The sequence below is a fragment of the Manacus candei genome, unplaced genomic scaffold, assembly GCF_025592945.1.
Source record: "Manacus candei isolate 608988 ecotype Guabito, Panama unplaced genomic scaffold, ASM2559294v1 h1tg000072l, whole genome shotgun sequence".
In the NCBI taxonomy this organism is placed as follows: Eukaryota; Metazoa; Chordata; class Aves; order Passeriformes; family Pipridae; genus Manacus; species Manacus candei.
In genome coordinates this window covers 2,520,826-2,543,328 of record NW_026138120.1, presented here as the reverse complement: position 1 = coordinate 2,543,328, position 22,503 = coordinate 2,520,826, and the positions used below count along the sequence as shown (strand labels likewise).

Here is a 22,503-nt window from a genome sequence, read left to right as displayed (position 1 = left end):
AGTTCAAAACCCCAATGAATTTGATATGTGGTCTGATTTTTCTACGTAAGCTTCTTACTAGGTGTACTCTGGTGCCAATGTTTCCACAGCAACACTCTGTTAAACCATTGTAGCCAAAAGAAGCCCATATATAAATGCAAACTTCTGAAGAGGAAAATAATCAGGACATTTCATTTGTTTGTCTCTTGAAATGTCTCCAAACTTCCTGCTGCTGAAGGCAGCAGCTGAAAGTACACATCTGTTCTGAGAGCCTGGTGATTAGTTTGTATAACCAACATATTTCCCTTGGGGAGGAATGCTTAATCTGAAAGGAGTAACTCCATAACTCCATGTAAAGATAGAGTTTGAAGCTGTTTGCATTCCCCTCTACAGTTTTGCCAAGGAACTTGGTGGATCCACACAATGTATTCCTTCATGCTTTTCTGTATGATGGCAAGTCTTGCGATCACTCTCTCAGCTGCATTCAGCTTTTATAAATTCAGGGACCACTCTTCCCAATTAGAGTAAGTTGGGTGATGTACAGACTCTCCACTGAGAGCAAGCTGACAGCAGCTTGAAGTTGAGTGCACAGACAGGAAAAGAACCTCTCACACTCTCTGAGGGATTTAAAGCAGTGCAGGACACAGCCAAGTAAATTTTCTGCTTCAAAGAAGAAAATATTTAGAGCATTTGTGAATATACACCATATCTTGATGGTATAATTTGTTATCTTAAAATCAGAGGGAAAAAAAAATCCTGACAATGAGTAGCATGCAGTGTCACGGGCAGATATAGAGAACCCAAGATAAATTGTCAGTGTCACTTTCTCCTACGTCTTCCAGTTAACTGTGCCCTCCACTGGTAATTCTATGCAGCAGAACATACCTCAGTCATGTGCATCTGATTTCTTATCCAAGCATTTTGCTTATCAATAAGGGTAATGAGCAGGAATAAAGTGGCCAAAAATTGTACCACCACAAAAAGAGGGCTCAACAAATGAAGGAAGATATCTATGTCAGTAGCAAGTGTGCCTGGTCAACCACTCACTCTGGTTCACATGGAAAATACCTGTCTCCATTAATATAATTTGCAAACAGAAATAATTTGAGTTGCCTGATGGTTTACTCTCAGGGAAAAGTAAGAAGAAGGTTTTTTACAACTTCTGGGTATGTTACAATGACTTCTTTCTTCTTCTTTTGTTTTTGTTTGGTTTTTTTTTAAATACAACACTACTTCTTGGGAATGATGCTATGGGAGAGTTTGGCAGCTATGACACTGTAATCTTGATTCCCTTTCCCTAATACAGGGAGATTTTACTTTTCCGAGTATTTGTGACTTCTGCAGCTTTATGGAATTTTGGGTTTGGAGAACATTTCTGTAGGTAAACAGAATTGTTGATTCATTTCAATAAGTCTGTTTCTCACTTTCTTGTTCTTGGATGTTTTAAATTACTGTAAATTTGCAACCTAATGTGAATTTAATGCTTCTGAAAATAGATCAGTAACAGTACTTAGGGTTAGGTGAGTTGCAGGGTGAAAGCATGAATTTCCCCACTAGGATTTGTGAAGTGCCTTTCAATCCTGACCTAAAATATTATTGCATTTTCAGTCACAGTCCACCAAAACTTCCTTAGATTGTAAAGTTCTTAACTTTAAGCCATCATTAAAAAGCTGAGGCTGGAGAATGCAGTCCTGGTGATCCATTATCTCCTTCCCTCCTTCCTTGTGCTCTTTGAACTATTCATTGCACACAAAATTGAATTGAACTGAATTAAAAGTAGGGACAAAAGTCATATGTAGTTTCCTGATCCTGAAGTGTCAAAATTGAATACTTGGCACTAGATCACATAGCTTCCCTACCCACACAGAAACCTCTAGGAAATCATTTTAAATTTGTTTTCTTGGTTCATTTGCAAGTCTAAGAGTGCATATAATGATGTGCTCCATCTGCATTAAAATCCAAGTAAGGTGTAAAAGTGGAAAAGACTGAGGACTTTCATAGCTGTGTCACTTTTCAATAAAATAAGGAGGAGATGCAACCAGATTTCCCAGTTACAAGTAGAAACTGTAGCTGCCTGGTTATAGAAATATTGACAATTTTGTTTAACTAATCTTGGAAGAAAAGCTCAGATTTTAAGTAGGAAACTGGCAAATATTTCAGTCTCTAATGAGTAACAACAGATAGAGAAACAAAGACACAAAATCACAGAGATGAAGTTTCAGTGGTTCCTCATGATAACTCGTGATAGCCAGCAATTGCTAAGTGATCTATGATTATAACCATTAATGTGTATGCAGTCTGCAGTGTATGCAGTCATATTTGCAGTACTATTATGCCATTTTTTATATATTCTCATCACAGCAAGATGTGAATAGGAAAAGAATTTTTGTGTTCATTGTATATATTCTGACCTTTCCTCTCTTTGCTGCCTTTTGATCAACAAACCTGTAACTGTTTTTGTAAATGTATTCAATTATTTGAGGATGTCTAGAAAAATCTAATTCGTTCGGTAGCTGGAGTTGTGACATTAAAACAATTCAGCCATTTCAACCAATTTTTCTAAGTCTGTGACTATGATGTCATAGTAAGGAAATAGTTTGCTAAGTCACGCAGATTTTGACACATACCTCACCCCATCTATATAATTTTGCACTATATATCACAGACTTCAAATCGAGCAGGTATTGAGAGAGTTTGATATCTGATTTAATAAAGCTAAACACTTATAAGAAGGTTCTTAAAACATATTATACATATATATGAAAGAAACTGGCAATTATTTTGTAATCCACCAGCCTTGGAAAATGTGTTATTTTATATATTTAGAGAGTAGTAACAGCTGTTCATAACTCTGAATTATCCTATGAAGAACTTCGAATAAGTAAATATTTGCACGATATCTTTGTGGACTTGGTAACAGTTTACTGTTTCTGATTATTTCTTGTGTCCATGAAGAAGCATCTACAGTGCAGACAACATTATTTAGATAAAAAAAAAACAAACAAAAACAACAAAAATGAACAAACAAAACAAAAATAAAAATAAAAAAAAAAAGTCTGGTTACAGCCACACTGATAAAAAGAACAAGAAGCCTCCTTGGCATCTAAGCAATCTCTCAAGCTGTAATGAAGTCCCAAAGGAAGACAAGACACATGCAGGCACAATCTTTGTCTCACTAAAGCTCTATCAATGTGTGTCATTTTCAAAAAGAAGTGATTATATCCCTGAAGAGTCAAAAATCTGTGCTTGTAGACAGGACTCGTAACTAATAGGAAACTACTTTTCCTTTCGTGGCCTTAAAAGTAGTGTTCTGCCTCTTATAAAAGCTTCCCTTCCCCCTACCTCCAAAGAAGGAGAAGCTACTCTCTTTAAAATGAAAATGCTCAGCCTCTGAAGCCCGGGGAAGGACTGCTTCCACCAGTGCATCACAGTGTAAATGAAACACAATGACAAAGACTTCATAAAAAAATGGTAGATTCTTCCTCCAGTTGAGAACATGGAGTCTTACTGCAGCTTAGCCAGGCTCCTTGATAATAAAATAAATAAATAGACAAATACATTTTAAAAGGCAATCAAATAACCAAGAAGCAATAAAAGCAAAGAATTCCCCCTTCCCTCTGAAAGGCATTGTATGACAAAATGGGGATTAATTCTTGTCCTTTGGAAAGACTGGTTTTTAGTATTTATTAAATTTTAATGAATGAGATGTGAGGGGGTTTTAATATAATAAAGCTCAAGTTCTTATTAGCAATACCTAAGAAATTACAAGAGGTGCTCCTCATTTTCTGTTGGGAAACCTGACAGCTGGCCAGATCAATTGCTTATAAAGGTGAAAACAGCTCTGAGCTTTCTGATTCATTCCAGCTAAGCATTAAGCAAGTATTTTAAAAGCCTATCTGTAATTCCACCATATTTTATTTTAATTGGTTTATTTCTAAACTCTTATCTTTCTTTGGGCTAACTGCTCTTGTAGTCAGAAAATGGATAGCAAAAAATATTTGAATGCAAGCACAAAATTCAGATTAAATTCTACCTATCCACTGTCTGTTTTTCAGCTACTAGATTACATATTTGACATGCATTCATTCTTGCCTCTTTAGTTATGCTTTTTCTAGATATTCTAGTACAGTTTGCCTGAATTTATGAATGCTACTTTCCAATATACTAATAACTCAGAAGGATTTTTTTCTATTACATATTTATCTATTATGAATCGTCAATGAAAATAGTGTGACATGATTTTTTTAATACATCTACTCTCTACATAATAAATAGTATTTCACTTTAAAGAAGAAAATAAGTTATCCTATTTGTTATTCTACAGATATTAAGGAAAAAAATAATTTGGGGTATTTTTATGGTTGCTTTTATTCTTAGCAAGTGTTGCAAGATAAGAAAACCTGATAGAAACTTCAGTCACATAATTACTTAATGATTTGTTTAACTTTCAAAGCAAAAAAAACCCCTTATATTTCTTGGTTATTACCTATGTGTTTATAATAAAACCTGTGCACTGGAAAAAATGAATTTCCAAACCAGCTCTTACAACACTGCTATACTTAGTCACAGTTCCTCTACCCAAACCTAGATCATAGCTCATCCTGTACACTGGAGGACAAACACAGGCTGTAAAATATTTTTCATAATAAATAATTTCCATAGAACATTCCCCAAATAATTCCAACCACCTTTTTAATAGAGGAGCTGGTTTTGTTACATTATCCAGTAGCAGTGTAGGAAGAAGTTTTTTCCCTTAAAAAAGTTAAAATGTCTTTAACATTTAGAGTGGAGTTTGATGACTTTGAGGAAAACCTGTCATTTTTAAATAAGCTTACATGCAGTTAAGTGCCCACCTCTGTCAATAGCTTGACTGGCAGAAGACTATGTGCTATTATTGCAGGTGTAACTCACTGGTGTTTATTGTCCATGGCACAATAGGTATAAATTCTGCAAAATAAGTGACCAATAAATGGCAATTTTTGTGCTTCTATACAAGAATTATTACAAGAGGTAGAATATAGAAGTGAATAAATCACCTAAAGCAACGGAAGTCTAGTACTATATCTGTATGATTATTCTGGGGAAATAAAAGCAAAAGCAAAACTGAAAAAACTGAAATAATTATAAAACTGTGAACCAACTGTTAATGATGTTTCTCTTTAATCCATGTGCACATGGGTCTTGTTGTTCTAATTGTTGTTCTAACTGCTTTCTGCCTGACAGACATCATATTTTCATTTCTCCGTTGTATCACTGGATATGAGAAGGAGTCTGCAAACTTTTCAACTTCTCAGTGATTGTAATATAGGAATGAAGGTGCTCCTCATACTGTCAGAAACTAAATTAATCTTAAAACTCTGAACATATAATTAACTTTGAGACATGACTCCTGACTCCTGCCTCTGTGCATGGACTATTCTCCAATTAGTGCTGCTATGAAATACAGCTCAGGGCTTTCACATTGGACAAGCTACTCAGATCTTTTCTTTATGCTTCAGGGACATTGGGAATATTTTTTCCTTCTTCCCTCTCTCTCTCCCTCTCCCTCTTCCCAAAATAAGTTATCCTATTGCTGAACAAGGCAAGACTCACACAATGTCACTTACACAACTTACACAACTTCTATATTCCTATGGAACAAGTTATGCAGCTGTCGATGGATGTAAGCACTGAAAAAAAAAAGAAAATAAACAAAAAACACTAAACGCCACAGAGCAGTTAGTTCACCTGTTTTACACTTAATTTCTGATTTTAAATGGATGAGAAGTAGTTTGGGAATAAACTTTGTCCTCTAGCTCTCTGCAAGATATTTCACAGGTCTCCTATCCGTATTCATGACAGCAAGCATCTTTTGATGGATCTTTGGCTATTTAAAGTGGATGCTGGTTTCAGACAACAAAATCTGCCTCCTCCCTGTGCAGTGTTACAGTCATCCCTCCTCCACTCCTTCAGCCTGGCAATTACCTCCTTCACTTAGTATGGGAGCAGGGCTGACCTGGAGCTACAGTGCGAGCCAGGTTTGACTCCTTTTTATAGTGTGGTAGGTCATAAAGCTCGTTTAATAGCAGTCATTGCTGAGCACGATGTGTGGTGCCTCTGAGCCTTCACTTCACCCAGTAACCCACAAGATAATCATCTCACTATCATGTTTCTAATATACCTTTCAATATGGTACACCGCTGAGAAATAATGCAACAAGGAAACATGTAATTCAAAAAGGATAGACTGGTATGCCTTTTCTCTTGCAGGCTTGGTGGCCTTTTCATTTTCTTTCCTCGTATCTTCACCTGAAGAAATTTTTTCTAGTAATCTCCTGTTTCATTTCTGTAGCCTTCAGTCACTCTAATACTTTTGAACATGATAACACACAGACACCCACACTGTCTAAATTTGTCTCTTTAGTAGTTTATTCTTCTGATTTGTGGTCATTTTTCAGTTAGGAGATTCATACCACCACAATTTATTGATGAAATTATGTAATCTTTTCCATTAATATTTTTTTCATTAGTTCTTGTATTTTTATAAGTTTTTTCCATTTTACATCTAAAACAAATGGAGAACTGACTGTAAAGGTGAATCACACAAGATGCAGAAGAGGACAAAGAGAAGGAGAGGAAAATAACCTAATTCCATTTGTCTGGGAGTGTTTTACATATATGTGATCCATTCTCAAATTCCTACTCTTTTACTTTTGTGAATGGGTTAAGAGACAGGAATTATGAGTATTAATTATATATTATTTATTAAAAGATCTTGACAAGTGGACCTTAGCACCTTCTTGACAAACAACTTTCATTGTAACTAAAATCGATGTTTAAATAAGTGACAAAATTTTACTTCTAATTTTAGCTTTTGATTCCTTTAGAACACTCTGCATTCTCATTCATTCTCATTCATTTCACTTCCTGGGATTATTACATTCTGCAACAGATTATAAAGCTTAACCAGAGGGTTACATGTTAAAAAAAAAATCCAGGCTAGCAAAGCAGCTTATTGATGTTTTTAGACTTTTGTATGAGAAGGGTATAAAACACTGTGTAGAACAGAATTTTAGACAGGAAAAGCTCCTTGCTTTCAAAGAGTATTGCCTTGGAATCTAACCATGTTTCTATTTTAATTACACAGGCACACTAGATAATTATTTTTTTCCAATATGTTTCAATGTGCCTTAGGAAACATGATAATGTAATTTCTACAATATTAGTATTATCTTTTGTCTCTACATCAGAACAAAATGGGGAAAAAAAATTAATCCTAATAGTTTTTAACATTAAAATTGTGTGAATTTAGAGAGTGGATGGATTCTTAATTTTTTTATTTCTTAATTCATTTTATTTTGCATTGATATAGCAACAAACTGTTAGTGGCCTTAAATTTAGAAGCATTCTTACAGTAACACGTCCTGTTATTATTCTATGTAAGATAAGACTAATATATGAAGGAAATGATAATATGTATTATAATTTCTTCTATAAATAATTCTGAAGGCATAGGCTATCTTGATATGTAATGTGTATATCAGACTGGCTTATATGGTAAAGTTCCTACATCGCTTGCAGAGTCATTATAACCTCAGGATACATGCTGAAATGTGTGAAAGTAAATATAGTGTAGTATTTGAGAAAACTACTCCATAATCCTTGCAACTTGTGTATCAAGGTGGCATTTTACATTGATACAAGTATGTGTTCTCAATTTTATTGAGCTGGTAACATTTTTAGTGCAACTTTTTTTTTAAACATTGTAGAACAGTAGAATAGTTGAGGTTGGAAAGGACCTCTGAAGGTAATCTAGACCGACCTCTCTGCTCAAAGTATGAAAGCATGAAAAATGAAAACCAAAAGTTATGTATGTACAAATGCAGTCTAAGATTTTACTGATATCAAAAGAAATTTATTTTTAATCATCTATAGCTTCACTCAGTAAAACCAGAGGTACAGAACCTGCTTACATAAGTGCAAGTAGTGTTCTGCTGAAAATGAAGTTGGTACCTAATACATTTAGATCACTTTTTCAATGTTGTTGTAAATAATAACATGAATGTAGTAATAAGTATATACATACAGAATATACACATACACTGTACATGCAGTACAGTACTGCAAGTGTTCAGAGACAGATTCCATTGCTAATCACATTATATTCATTGTGGGTTTTTTTCCTTTGGCAAAATTTGTATTGGATTTCTCTGACTGTTTTTGGGTTTATGTCATGGTACTTCAAAAAATTCAAACAATTTTATTCACTGAAATGAAAGTGTCCTTGTCGTCAGAGTTTCTAACCCATGAAGAATTTCTTGAGTAACAAAGGTGTCAAGAGCTCCAAAAAGCTACATGCTCAGCTTTTCTGTATTATGTGTATGTGAAAAACATAAATTTCATCCTAGGAGAAGGAAATTACAATGGCTCTTTTACTTAGAAAGTTATATAGTTAAACTTCTGCTGCATCTTCACATTCCACAACATGGCTTCTTGCCCTAATGTTACTGTACAGTTACTGTACAACTCCTATCTTCCCCAAAGTTTTAACTTTGAATATATCTAGGGCTTACCTGTGACCAATTTGCACTTATTTTCCTTCTAGAAGAATTGACTAGAGATTAATCTACTGAACAAGTTGCCAACCAAAGAGCAAAATAGTCATTATTTATAAGAAATGTTTCAGAGGGAAACAAACAAACAACACACATGCCCTGGTTTTAAAATAAGGACACAGATTATGCCTGTCCCTGCCTTCTTTGTAAGGTTTCCCCTGGGAGACAGTCAAAGCTGGACATTCTTAAAAATTTTCCATGGATATGTTGCTGTCCTCAGTGAGGTACTTATTAACACTAATCCCACTGATTTGTCCTGTGAGTGCTAGCAAAATAGCTGGCCAACATTGGGAATGCTTAGAATAGAAAATTTGCACTAATAAAATTAACTGGGAGAATATTTTGGAAGATCCACTTCATTGTCCTCCTCTTTTCTTTTCAAGAACCTCCCTGAAGTTATATATACATATTTACATAAAAAAAAAGTAGTATGAAGTTTCATTTAAAGCTAAAGCTAACAATACAGACGGAAAACACAACCCTTCCACAGCCTCAAGTTAAGGAGTCTAATTGGATATCAATCCACAGGGCCAATCCTCCAAATATTTATGAGTCTGTATGAAATCTTGGAGTTGCAGGAAGCATATAGGTATTATTGCTTCGAAAGCTGTTAGCATTCATTGTAATTTCTATTATGTAAATCTTTTCTTGACTGTACTCAAACTGTAGGAGTATTAAAAACCTTTCTCCGCTGTATCTTTTTTCTGCAGTAATTTACAAGCTTTTCCAAAAATACAACCTGCCAGACAGTACAGTCAGTGCAAGGTCTATTGTCTATTTTAACAATTCCTCCTTTTGTCTTCTTTTGACCTTATTGATAGCCTCTTCTTAACTTATTATTTTTTTAATTCTTATTGGCACAGGTTTATTATAAAAGATGCATTTTCAGAGCAGTCTGGCACCCTAATTTCTTTTACTGTTCTATGGTTGGCTAGAGGGAGGTAAGAATATAGAAGTAAAAATGACAAATTATATGATCCACATTTCCCATTTATTTGATTCCTAATGTGGTGCAAGCGACAGACAGGTTAGGGGGTTTTTTTCTATGACATCTTTTTAACATGAAATGCAATACATCTGAATTATTAATGAAACAATTAAAGTATAATTTAAAAAAAATTGCAAATGAATGCTGTAAAATTAACATTCAGGTTTTAAAGAATTAGATGAAAAGTAAACTTTTAATACTAAATATAAAAGCTCATGTAAGAAATTTGAATCCAAGAAAGTATTAATTTGCAAAAAACCTATCAAAAACTAACCACTACCAGGCATTAAAGAACACTTGTACCAACTTCACAAACTAAAACTTATTTGAAAGATAGGAAAGAATCAAGACAATGACTTAACAGAAGATTGCAGAGCTCATGGCAATTCACAGTTATTTTTAACTGGGACAAAATACCAGTGACGGTTCTGCTGTTCAACTTTTGCTGTTAATTCAATATACTCGGTACTGTTAGAAGGATCAGAGAATGTTGAAAGTGTCTGCTTCCACAAAATACTTTATATGTCCATTAAGCAAGAAAAAGAGATAAGGATAATCCTGAGAAAATATAGGAACAAGACAAAAAATTAAAGTCTTAAAAAGAAAAACAAAACAAGAAAAAGAAGAAAAAAAAAAGAGGTAAATGTAGAAATCAAACAATTACATCTAGCCTAAGTGAGTGATTCAGTCCTTTGTGTTTTAGAGGATTTGTGATATTTCATTGAACAATTTCCTGATTGTGGAAAACTGAGGCCTGAACACACTTGAGGCATTACGCTTTCCAGCAGTACAATAATCCCCTGTTATGTACTTGTATCTTTTCCATTACCATACAGTAAATTTGCAAAGAACAGAACATATGGCATGGGTTCTTGGTTTTGTTTCCCACACTGCCAATGCTCTTAAAGGGGTTTTTCCTGTTTCCAAATGCTGACTAAGAACATTAACACTCTAGTTTGATTTAAAATCCTTTCCTGAAAATGTATTTTAATCTTTTGACTCCTCAGACACAAAGAATTATTCATGTATTTTAGTACCTAAGATTGCAAGCAAATCAGTTAAACTATGTTCCTATTTTTATTCCTACTTTTTGTGAAGGCAACAAGAATCAGCCCAGCAAAAGCTGATAACATTCTATTGAACCCAAAATGCAAATTTACTGACAAGTAATGTGTTAGCCCCAAATTTAGCTGCATCTCTTCTTAGGGTTTTATCATCAGAATTCATCTTGAATTATTGTACATCTGATTACCTCATTTGGCCTGCAATTCCTGTTAGAGATTCTTATATAAATGACTACTGTCTCTTGACCCTGAAAAATTTTCAGATCACTTGCTTTCAAAAACAAGCCACCAGTGTTTTCAGATGGAGAAATGTTCTTTTTGTGCTTGTAATAAGCAATGATGAGGATTACTGAATTTTTAAGCCCTATATATTAAGACATTAAACAATTGCAAGATTATAGATTTGGGATTACATATATGGAAGAATTTGATATGTCTGCTTTTGGTACATGATCTATTATTGGTTTGCCTTGTAAAATATCTGGTTTCACAAGACATAAAGAGATTTCAGGGCTGAAATTAAAAATGTAATTAGTATTTCACATAACTCATACTAACATCAGTCTTTTGGGTTTTTTTCCTAATGCATTACAGGGTAAGTACCTGTGCTTACTGTATAAGTAGCCCTTATACTTTGAGAGTTTCAATTTTTTTTTAAAAGACTAGCGTGTGAGCTATTTTGCATCTTCTTTCCTTTTGCATAAGAAAAAAAGAACATTTTATAGAAGGCTACACTAGTGGGTTCTAAATAAAAGATTTTAGCAGCTCAGAAACTAGGACAACAAATCATAATTATTTACTCTGATATTATATTTTTAAACAGATAAAACTATGTACATGGTGAGGGCTTTTAATTTTTGGCTTTGTCCACATTCTTGTTCATCTTTACTTTTCTCTTTGAGACTGGGGGGACAACAGGGAGTTGCCAGAGAAGGTTTAGAAGCAAAATCTTTGAGAATTCTCTCTGGTGACATATTAGTTTCTTTTACCAACTTTTCACTACTAAGCCATAAAGCCCAGGCCCCTGTTTTATGTGTGAAAGATAGGGTACTCAAAGTTACAAGCAATAAATATGGTTGCAGTGCCTTAATACAGAAGCAGTTACAACACTCTTTACTGTGGATTCTGCGCTATGGAAAAGACAGTTTATAGGTCCAGAGTCTATCTAAAAATATCAGTTTATCCAGACTGAAAGTGTCCCCACTGTGTTAAGGGGGCCAGTCTGGGGAAATGGGAGGAGAAAGTCTGATAAGTAGTTTCTCACGCCACGTGCTCCCTGTTCATACCTATTCTTCTTTTCTGCTAGCCTTCCCCTCCCTGCAAAGAGCAACTTGCCTTCAAAAATTCCTTTACCCTTTTCTTGGTAAGGGCACAAGGTAACAAAGTGCTGCCACTAATGCCATTTCCTCTGCAGCCAGTTTCTCCCTGCTGCAGCAACCAGACAGGGTAACACAGAGCAGAGGAGAATCGATGGGTGGCTGTGGCTGCTGTGCTGAGGAGAAGTTCAGCAGCCAGAGCACAGGGCTACCAGCTGATCATGGATCTTAAACCCCGTGTAACAATTTCTTTCTCTTTGTTTTCAAGATGTACAGTCAGGACTAACACATGTACTCAGGAGGCAAAAGACCCCATCAAAACAAAAATGAGGAGATATCTTCACCCACATTACAAACTACAAACGACAAGTCACTTCTAAAGCCTTCAGCAGGCAAATTCGTACCTTCTGAGATCATTTTCATGAAGCTGCTAATGTTTGGGATTCACCTGGAGTTTTAATTTAGGCTGCTATTTAACATTCATACTGCACCTGTGCCTAGAAGGCAAGCAAACTGGTGCCCCAAAATTCTGAGCATTATTTTAGATTAATATTCTAGACATATGTGTAAAGCAAGTAGTTCTTAATTCTGACTTTAATATTTTAGTGCATTTGCAGTTTCCTCTCTTCCTGAATCTTGAAGGAGATACTGATTCTTCAATTGACATGGATTACAGTGCAAGATGGGAGATTTAAGTATCTGGCATTTTATTCTCTGCTAACATCATCTAGTATTTTATCTAACCCAGTAAGAACACAGCAGTTATTTTATTTACATAGCCTAATTTATTTACATAGCCTAATTATTGCGGTTGCTGTGTTTGGCAGTTATTAGAGTGTTATTGCTACATTCATTGATACACCTGCTACTGGCTTGGCTGATGTGGAGTAGAATTTCTGCCTATGAAAACTTAAATATTTTTATATTGTACCACTACTAGTACTCTCACTACAAAACAGTTTTCGGGTTAACCTGAAAGATTTGTGAAGAAGAAAAAAAAAAGAGATTAAAAAAACCCCACAGATAATTCTTATTTTCAAATCTGTGCCTAAAATTCAAATATTTAGAAGTCCTGAAGACTTTTATCACACAAACTGAGAAGTTCCAATGGTTTCCAGAAAAGCTTAACTTCTTTTACCTAAGCTTGGAGAAAAATAAACTGATGCTATGAATTTATGGTTTACGCACTTTTTATCTTGATATGTGGGGTTAGGAATGCTGAAAATAATTTTTCAAAATTCTTCCTGGCAGACTAAAATATTCCTATAAATACAGCATATAGACTTGCCCATGGCCAAGATGTGAACATTCAAATAAACAACAGAATTTTCATAACAGATATTATTCAGCAGTTCCAGTGGATTTTATTAGAAATCATTATGCATTAAACTTGCATAATTTTTCTTCTTCTTTTTCTTTTGTTTTACTTCCTGTTTAATCCAAGAAAAGAAAATGTTATGGCCTTGAATAGGTCAGATACCTATCTCCCCCAGGACTACTGTGCTCCTACTTGCTTCATCACTGCTTTTGAAAATTCCTCAGAGATGCCACATATAGTTAGTTCATCTTCAGGTACAGACTGGGCTGGCACAGGAGCTAAAGCTAGGCAGGGCCAAAGTAGAGCACTTGTTCCTGCCTGGGATTCCATCAAACCAGCACTGAAACTTACCAAGCATATTTTCACACATCTGCATTCATTCGTAGATTTGGAGTCTTGACCTCGCTTTTTATTAAAGTAAAATGTTATTTTTCCATGAACTACCTTTTTAATCAAAATAAAGAAATATTTTTTTTTCTCACAGCATCTGTTCTTAAGGATTATCATTAGTTCAGTGCTATGTCACATTTAATTTAATACAGCTGTTTTATCATGAGAGTCTTTTCTTGTATCTACATAAATGTTTTGGTTTAGATGTTTGCGTGTTGTTGGAAGCCAATACTGTGCAGATGCACATATTTGCTACCTTTTTGTTTTGTTTTGTTTTGTTTTTCAGGTAATATCAAAATTATCAAACAAGCCTACACTACCCCAGGTATGTTGGTCACATTTTAACTATGCCAAGCTTGACTTTGAAACACAGCTATGGCCAGAACAAAGCTTGAAAAGCTCCAACAGACTTTCATGGTTTCAAAATGAGAATTTGAATTTCATCCTGCAGATAGTTCTGACACTGTCCATTATATGAGTAACAGCTTATGATCTTTTCTCTCAGGTGCTGGATTTGGATATCCTACTATAGCAACTGCATTTTAACAACATGGGTACCTAAGCCAAAGTTTTGAATGTGGGTAACACTCATTCTCTGTAGAGTATAGGTTGTATCAGTGCCAGGTCCTGTAAAATTTGATCATCCTGACAGCCTTTGGATGGCTAATGCAATTGACTGCAAGTCTTTTATCTCTTATAAAAGACATGTCTTTTGTCACTCCTTTAAATTCTTACCTTTCATATATCTTAGATGGAAAGCACCTAGTTCACTAAATCTGTCAAAGTATACCAAGATAAAAGCATGCACTCAGTATGTGTGCTGTAACACACAGCAAAATTAAAACTATGCTGCAAAACATTTAGACAGATGCTAACAGCGGCTTAGAATATTTGGATAAATTCCCCAAATCTGTCTTTCCACCCAGCCAATCTGATTTGACCCGAATGTGGGAAATCTGACTATGCAGGGTCATCTGAGGTTTTCTGTCTAAAGCTAACAGTACCTTAATCAAGCTTGATTAAGAGGAGTAGCCTGTTAAAAAAAATAAAAAAAAAAATAAAAATAAAAAAAAAAAAAAAAAATCCGAAACCGTGAAGTTGCATTTGGCTGTACTTTTTGCTGAGATGTGTGAAGTTAGTTAATTTGACCTGGAACCTGAGTCTGCCTTAGTCCATTCACCTACTACCAATAAATATAGTAAGTTTTACTGTGGGAATAAATGGAATTATTTCTGAGTTATGGTCTGATCCTGACATGAGGCCCACGTTGGCATATCTCAGCCTTCATGACCAGTACATTTTGTTACCCTGAAAAAATAACAAACAATACATTGGTCTCTTACACTGTGCTTTAATAAATATGTAAAGTACAGAACCCAGGTCTATGTTGCCTCTAAATTTCCTTGGTTCCAACATCGAGCATTCAAACTGCAACTTTTTTTCACAACCAGATGCAGCTTCACTTTTTGGTGACTCTGTTCTGAAGCTGACACTGTCACACCACTGGTGCATCAATGGGACTTCGTATAAAATAAAAAGTCTGTCTACTATCCCAGCAGTGGCTTCAGTTATAACAATTGAGAAGGACACAGAGAACATTCGGGCTTGAGCTGAACTGGTGTAAATGCTATTTATACATTATGAAAACATGGTATTATTTGAATTACCAGCCTCACTTCTTATCTGTAGACCACCAAGTGTCTGGTAGCATAACACTCAAAAGAAATAATGCCTTAGTAAAACAAAATTAATCTTCTCAAGTGTGCACATGCCAAATGGCTTGTAAGAGCTAGTTGTGTACTCCTTCTTGGTAACAAAACATATTGCAGCAAGTTTGCCGGCTATATCACTAGTGACCTTTTTTAATTTGTTTGTATTTTTCTCGTGTATGCACATACAGCCATAGTTGAGGAGGGAAGCTATGGATGAGTTCCAAAAGAGCTATCTCTAATGAGAAATGAAAGCTGTGCTAGATCTGGTTTTGTTCCAGGATGAACACCAGAAGAAATTGTGTTTTGGCAACATCAGACTCTGAATTTTACGCTACTATGTATTATGTGTTATTTTAGACAGAGCTCAAGGGAAATGGAAATATAAAGAAAAGACTCCCTTCAATTGTGGAAGATGAAGATGAGGAAGAGAGAGAAGAGGAAAGCAGTATCCTTTCACCAGTTGATACAAGAAGCACAAATAGCTCTCAGCAGAAGAAGACTGCAAGCAATAAAAGCTACCTAGGGAGAAACTTGAAGCAGTTGGCCTCAGGAACTGTCCCCTTTCATTCCCCCATCCGTGCTTGTAGTTCAAACCCCTCAAGAGCTAAACATGAAACGGAGCTCCATTACTACTCCAGGAGGGAGAAAAACCTTAAATTACACCTTTCAGCTCTGACCACCAGTGGCCCACCAGATCTGAGCCCAAGGTAATAGTTATGAACTTATTTTCTTCTTCTCTATCATGTAACTCCTATTAAAAATATCATGATTGTGACACTATAAAAATACTTATTTTTTTTTAAGTTTATACTTTTGTTCGTCCATGTTATTGTAGGAACCATTGACACTATGCAGAACGTTATGACTTTAGAACTTTATTGAAAAATAAAGTATTTTTACCAGTAAAAAGGGCAGTGAAAAAATTGAGCAACTGCAAAAATGGCTATTTGAATAGTCTAGTTTTATGTCTATTTTGTCTATAATATGCATTCCCACAATAGCACAGTGAAACACTCTGAGTCCATCAGAGATACAATTTAGAAAGCAAGTAGATGAAATTACAGCATAGCTGTGCAAATACAAAAATTACTGGAGTAGAGCACTTTAATGGAAAACTATTGCCTAGCAATTTTAGAAAAAATTTTTTAAATTAGACACAGGAAATCTGATAATGGAAGTTATGTAGAGACTAAATATGGAGTTTAGCAAATGTACTTTGCTGTGTCTTTGGACATAAAGAAGAGTCATATAACAGTTTATTGTGGTATTATTAGTGTACAATTTAAAAATAGTTTAATTTTTTACTTGTATTCTACTTATAAGGTGATTTATGTAACTTGTTTCTAAATTGCTGCAATGTAATCCTGGTTTTAAGTTCTTTAGAGAAATCACAAGTAGTTTTTCACATATGAGGAGGTGCAGCAGTTGGTCTTCCAGTTCTAGTTTTGGTTTCTATAATTTGAAATAGTTTACATATTCAAGAACTTCCCTTAGTCATTAGAGGCAGAATGGAAGTTTCAGCAACTTGCCATTGCAAACATGAAATAGGCACAACTTGACCATATTTGTTTAATTCTGTCAAAGTACCTGTCCCTAAGGATGCAATGGAAGACTATATAGAAATCTTTCCCCCTCAACGTATATTTGATCAGTACAGCTACATTTCAAATTGGAGCAGGATACAAACTGACTTTAGTTTTGTACAGAATCATAGAAATCACAGAATTATTAAGGTTGGAAAAGATCTCCAAGATGGAATCCAACCTTTGACCAAACACCATCATGCCAACTAAACCACAGCACTAAGTACATGTCCAGTTGTTTTTTGAACACTTCTAGGGATGGTGACTCCAGCACCTTCTGGATTAGCCCAATCCAATGCTTGACAACCCTTTCTGTGAAGAAATTTTTCCTGATTACTAATCTGAACTGCCCCTGGTGCAACTTGAGGCCATTTCCTCTCATCCTTCACTAGTTGCCAAGGAGAAGAAGCCAACACTGATCCTGTTACTACCTCCTCTCAGATAGTCGTAGAGAGTGATAAGGTCTCCCCTGAGCCTCCCTTTCTCTAGACTAAACCACCCCAGCTCCCTCAGACACTCCTCATAGGACGTACTCTCTAGACCCTGAATAGGGAGTCAGTACAGGAGAAGATAATGTGTGGAAAATTAGCTTCTACACAAGCAAAATTGAAATGCATAGTGGATATTTTCTCATTTGTTTCATAGCTCTCATATGAATTTGGTTCAGTCAGCTATGAGTAAAGGTCATTTTCATTCGCATAAAAAGTGGTAATTCAGGGAAAAGCAACCTTTCATATTTTCTGCTGTAATGTAATCTTGTTCATTATTGTTCTGAACTTATGCAGCCAGATATTGGCACCTAAGTCTGCAAGAGCAAATATAAAAAAATTATTGTTATATATGTTATTATTTCCTATTTCCATTCATAATTTTATAACTGCAGAATAATTTGGTTAATACACTGGAAAATAGGCCCAAAATGTATATGTTTTTCAGATTTTGGTTTCCAGCCAAAACAGTTTCATATTATTTCCTAGAATGAGTTTATATTATTAGAATATTTAAACTGACAAGCTAATACCACTTTAAAAAAGAGCCTTAAATGTTTCTTTGTAAGTATTAAGGAGAAAATAAAACCTTAATTAAAATTTTCACTTTTATTTGCTGTTGGAAAGCAAGGGAAGGCAAGGGAAGGACAAGACTGTGGTTGAAATGTCCAGTCAGTTGTTCTGAACTGTATAACCACACTTTCTCAAGAGAATATACTTTGTCTTCTTAAGAAACTTGTTCTACTCTGGTTTTTCCTAGAGTAAGCCAACCAGAACTCTTCACAGAGTTCTGTGGCTGCTACAGGTTCTTTCACCGTGCACCACAGTGAAGGCAATAAAGCCCAGAGACTGGGTAAAATATTTAAAGAGTTCTTGTCACAAGGAACAGAAGCTAGCATTGTAGCTTCTAGAATACAGTCCTAGTCTTCCTAATCCATTTTAGGTGCTGTCTATGAAGTGAAAGAGCATCAAAAGGAAGAAAATGTATGTAATAATAAAGGCAGTCCTAGGAGGATGCATTTATGTACTCAAAGCTCCTCAGATTCACATGAAGGAGTGCACTCTAGCCCTGAGCAACTGGATAGAAGATGTCACATATTAATCTTTTCTGACTTTTTGGCTTCTAGGAGTGAGTTGTCTGTCTTCAGGAGAAAATTCAGGGCTGTACAATAGCTGATTCAGAGAGGGGTGAGACACCAAATTCTTTTGTCACCTCACGTTTTCAATTTGTTAGATGTTGCTCCACAGCCCATTCCTTGTATATGAGTAAGGATGTTGCCCATTACATATTTCCCACATAGAAGCCTGTCTTTTGGCACTCCACGACTAGCTACTTCTGCTAATATAATTTCTTTTTAGCCTGAATCTTTAAACATTTTAAAGAATGTAGCATCTCTGAATTTCAAGTCATATCTGAGTAAGCTTTCTCCTGTGTGCTTTAAAGGCAGTTGAAATGTTATCATTTCATATAATTAGAAACTTCTATAAAAGGGATATTGGTGTTTAAAATTTGCTTTTTGAAGTAGTGAAGCCAGATGACATTAAATAGGTTTTATAGCAAATTTCAAATAAAGTAATCATTCAGTTTTCCAGCTGCAGATAGCATTATCGGCCAGAGCGGCTGAAGCACCTCATTTGTGTCTCATCTTCTCCCAGAGGCTGGTTAAGATTAGAATGAAGTCTAGTAGTACCCAACAGGCATCATGAACACTCAGACATGAAACAGAGCCCAAAAGCCACATGAAGAACCAAAAAAGACAAGAATACATGGTATGTGCACAGAGGTCTAAGTTACATTGGTCTTTCAAGGCAAATACATCACAGATATCTCTGTGTTGTCTGTTTTTCCTTTCTCCAGACAGTTGTAGTCAAGAGGTTTTCTTGAAAATATCCTTATTAGATGAAAAGTCTAATTTCCATCATCCCAAAGTTATCACCAATAACTGAGAGGCCAAGAACTGCCTGCTTTAGCCCTTCAAGATTAGTATTAAACTCATCTGCCTACTGTAAGACAAAATATGAAGCTTGTGCCTGAACAAAAGAAGAAATTCATGCTTCATATCTGTCAACTGGCAGTTGTCAGTCTCTTTCATTGACTTTAAAACAGTTCTCTTTATAGCACGATTTATTATAATTCAGAACAAAAAAATATTCATAATTATGTATTTTTGATCCTGTGTGTTTATTCCTCCATCTGATACATGTTTTCTATTCTTTGCATGCAGAATTGATTATTTTATAAAGTACTGTACTTTTTTTTCCTTTGGATTTCTTAACATGGGAAAATGGAGATAACTGCTATGCATGGGTAGAAATAACTGACAAAAATACTTTTTCTGGTAGTCATATCCAATATTGATATTAATGTAACTAGGACACTGCAGGCTAGTCTGCACATCTTCCTATATCCAATTTACAAACAGGATTGCCCTGCCTGAGCTAGTTAAATTTAAACAAATTTATAATAACTATTTGCATGGAAATGACACTTTTGACTGAATTTTACAGAGATGTTTTCATAAATATATTAAGTTCAGGCTTAGGCTCTGCCTAAGTAAGGCTAATATAAGAGCCTGGTTGTTATGTGCAGGCAGATTTTAGCTTAACAAGAGCTTTTTAGATTGTGCAGAGGAAAAGGTGGCAACAGATTACTTTAGCTATGAAAAGCAAACTATATTCCCTATAGGTTTAGATAAGACTCAGAATATGCTGTAAAAGTCATGAAAATTTTGAAACTTCAGTTAATTATTTTTAGCCTCATGTTCCTTCCATTAACACTAAGTTTAATCTTTAGTGACTCACAAGAAGTTATACCAGTATAATAGTTTTTACTTTTCTCTAAACTTAATGTTGTGCAAAATTTACCATTGTTTAAAAATGTGCCCTTTAGGAGTAATTTTTACAGTATAATTATGAACATGATGTTTATGAAACTGTTTATGAAACTGCTCCACTACCCTGATTTTTCTCAACAGAATTGTAGATGGGATTGAAGACAGAAACCACAATGAGGAAAGCCAAACCTTTGACTTCAGCTCCGATCAGCTCAGGCAGGAATCCAGGTTATCTCCTACGACTGGAGGTGAGTTTTGCCTGGGAAAATCACTCTTTAGAGAAAATAGTTTCCATAACTGCTTTTTGTTCCCCTTTATTTCTTTGATCCTCAGAAGTGGCATAAATGGATTAAACGTATATTTGTACTCTCAGTACCATTTCAGTGCCACAGCTGATACCGTGGAAAAGTACAACGAGGTCCCAGAGATTTGTTGGTTTCCTGCTAACAGACAGTCATGATGAAACAGTTTGTGGAGAGTACTGTGTTTTTATGCATTGTACTTTACCAGCAGTATTGTAGGATCTGCCAGGTGCTTCATACTCCCAAACCTTTGGGCGTGGAAGGTCCTAAACCCAAGGACAAAATTCAACATCAAAAAACATTCTAATACCAAATTAAGAAAAAAATACAAACCATAAATAAACAAGAAAAAAAACCAAACTAAAAATTCATTAATAGCCATATGTAAACTTGGCTGTCAACTTTTTTAAAGATATTTACAGAAGTGGAGGAGTGTGGAACTACATAGATTTTTAAAAGTAAAAGAGTGAAAACCTTGATATCAAGGGAGCTTAGGAAGCCTTAAATCACCTACACTCTGAAAAGGTTGATAAAGTAGCACCACAGTGGAATAGAACATGTCGAGATGGGGAAAAAAAAAGATAAAGATGCAGAAAGACTGTTTCCAACATCCCCTCTTTTATGAGTAAGCAATCCCCACATAGCTACATTTAGCATGGAGACAATTAGAACACATATTGTTCCTCTTAAAGCCAAACAGGAAAATAATAATAAAAGTTTAATCATATCTATGATTTTTAAAAAGATTTGACATGTCATGTAGTTGGCACCAGGTTTGTCATTTCAGTCTTTTCAGGTCCAGACGGAAGAGAGCAATATGGACTTTAGTCATTACACTTCTCTTACACGTTATACACTGAACATTAATGCATGATTTTGTTTTCATTCTAGCCAAGTGCAAACTAGGTTTAAATTTAAGACATTGGTTAAGTGCAGAATAGTATTGCCATTTCCAAATGGTTATACTTATCTCATTTGCATGTATTTGAATTATTTTCAGAAGCTGAAATTGGTGCTGCTGTACTCGTTATCAAAGCAGAAGAGACCAAACAGCAGATCAGCAGGCTTAATAATGAGGTAACAAGCTTTTGTGGGGGTTGAAGAATATTAACGATCATTCAAGGAGTGCTGGAGAAAACTCAGAAGACATGGGAATACAATAAATTCTTGTAAACAAGCTTACAAAACTGGATGAGGTTCCTACATGTAGGGCAGTTTGAGGCTTTTAACTCATTCTGAGATTAATTTCCTACATGAAACCTATATAAAAGCTCATGTCACATGCTAGAACTAAAAACAAAGGGAGGTTAGCATGGTTAGTGTGTGTAGTTTTCCTAGGATTTATTCTCTTCTGGGTATGCTTCTGTTTTTCTCTTTCCTCTCATTATTTCTCCAAGCTCCTTCTTCCAACTTTTCTTGTCTTGATATGTGCTATGCTTTTAGAGAATTTCCTTGAAAGAAATGCAAACCCAGTCATGTTCAAATTCACAGAAAATGTTTCAAATCACTTTACCTGTGTATACTTAGAATGAAAAGGAAATTCATCCCTTCCTGCTCAAGCAATATGACCTGAGGAATGCAGGGCCAACATTGTTCAGTGGTGCTTTTCATTCCTCCCTTCTATTAACTTCAAACCTGTAATCAACTATTAATCCAAAACTGAAGAGATGTTCTATGGCTAAACTGTTTTATATATCCAGCCATTGCAGTACTTTAGCTAACAAGATGAAAGCATCAGACTTGAACTTCACAGTTACACTGCAAGACTAAAATCTGTTCCCAGCACACTCTGTCTTTCAGTGTGACGAGATTAGAGGCAATTTCTTATGATTCCACATGAGGAAACATTTAAATAAGTCTGCCACACAGTTTTACTTCCTTTCTGAGCTCTTTGGTTACCAGAAATGTCAAATTTTGTCTTTATTTTTCCTTCTAT

At 35.2% G+C, this 22,503-nt stretch overlaps 1 protein-coding gene across 1 annotated transcript in view; it reads left to right on the top strand.

The window, feature by feature from the left end:
• KCNH8 (potassium voltage-gated channel subfamily H member 8) overlaps positions 1–22,503 on the top strand; it is a 177,994-nt gene that overhangs the window by 143,411 nt on the left and 12,080 nt on the right. The window contains exons 12-15 of the mRNA XM_051808258.1: positions 13,935–13,973; positions 15,718–16,067; positions 20,407–20,513; positions 21,568–21,644. Coding sequence (XP_051664218.1) covers positions 13,935–13,973; positions 15,718–16,067; positions 20,407–20,513; positions 21,568–21,644 — 573 coding nt within the window. The remainder of the gene's footprint in view (positions 1–13,934; positions 13,974–15,717; positions 16,068–20,406; positions 20,514–21,567; positions 21,645–22,503) is intronic.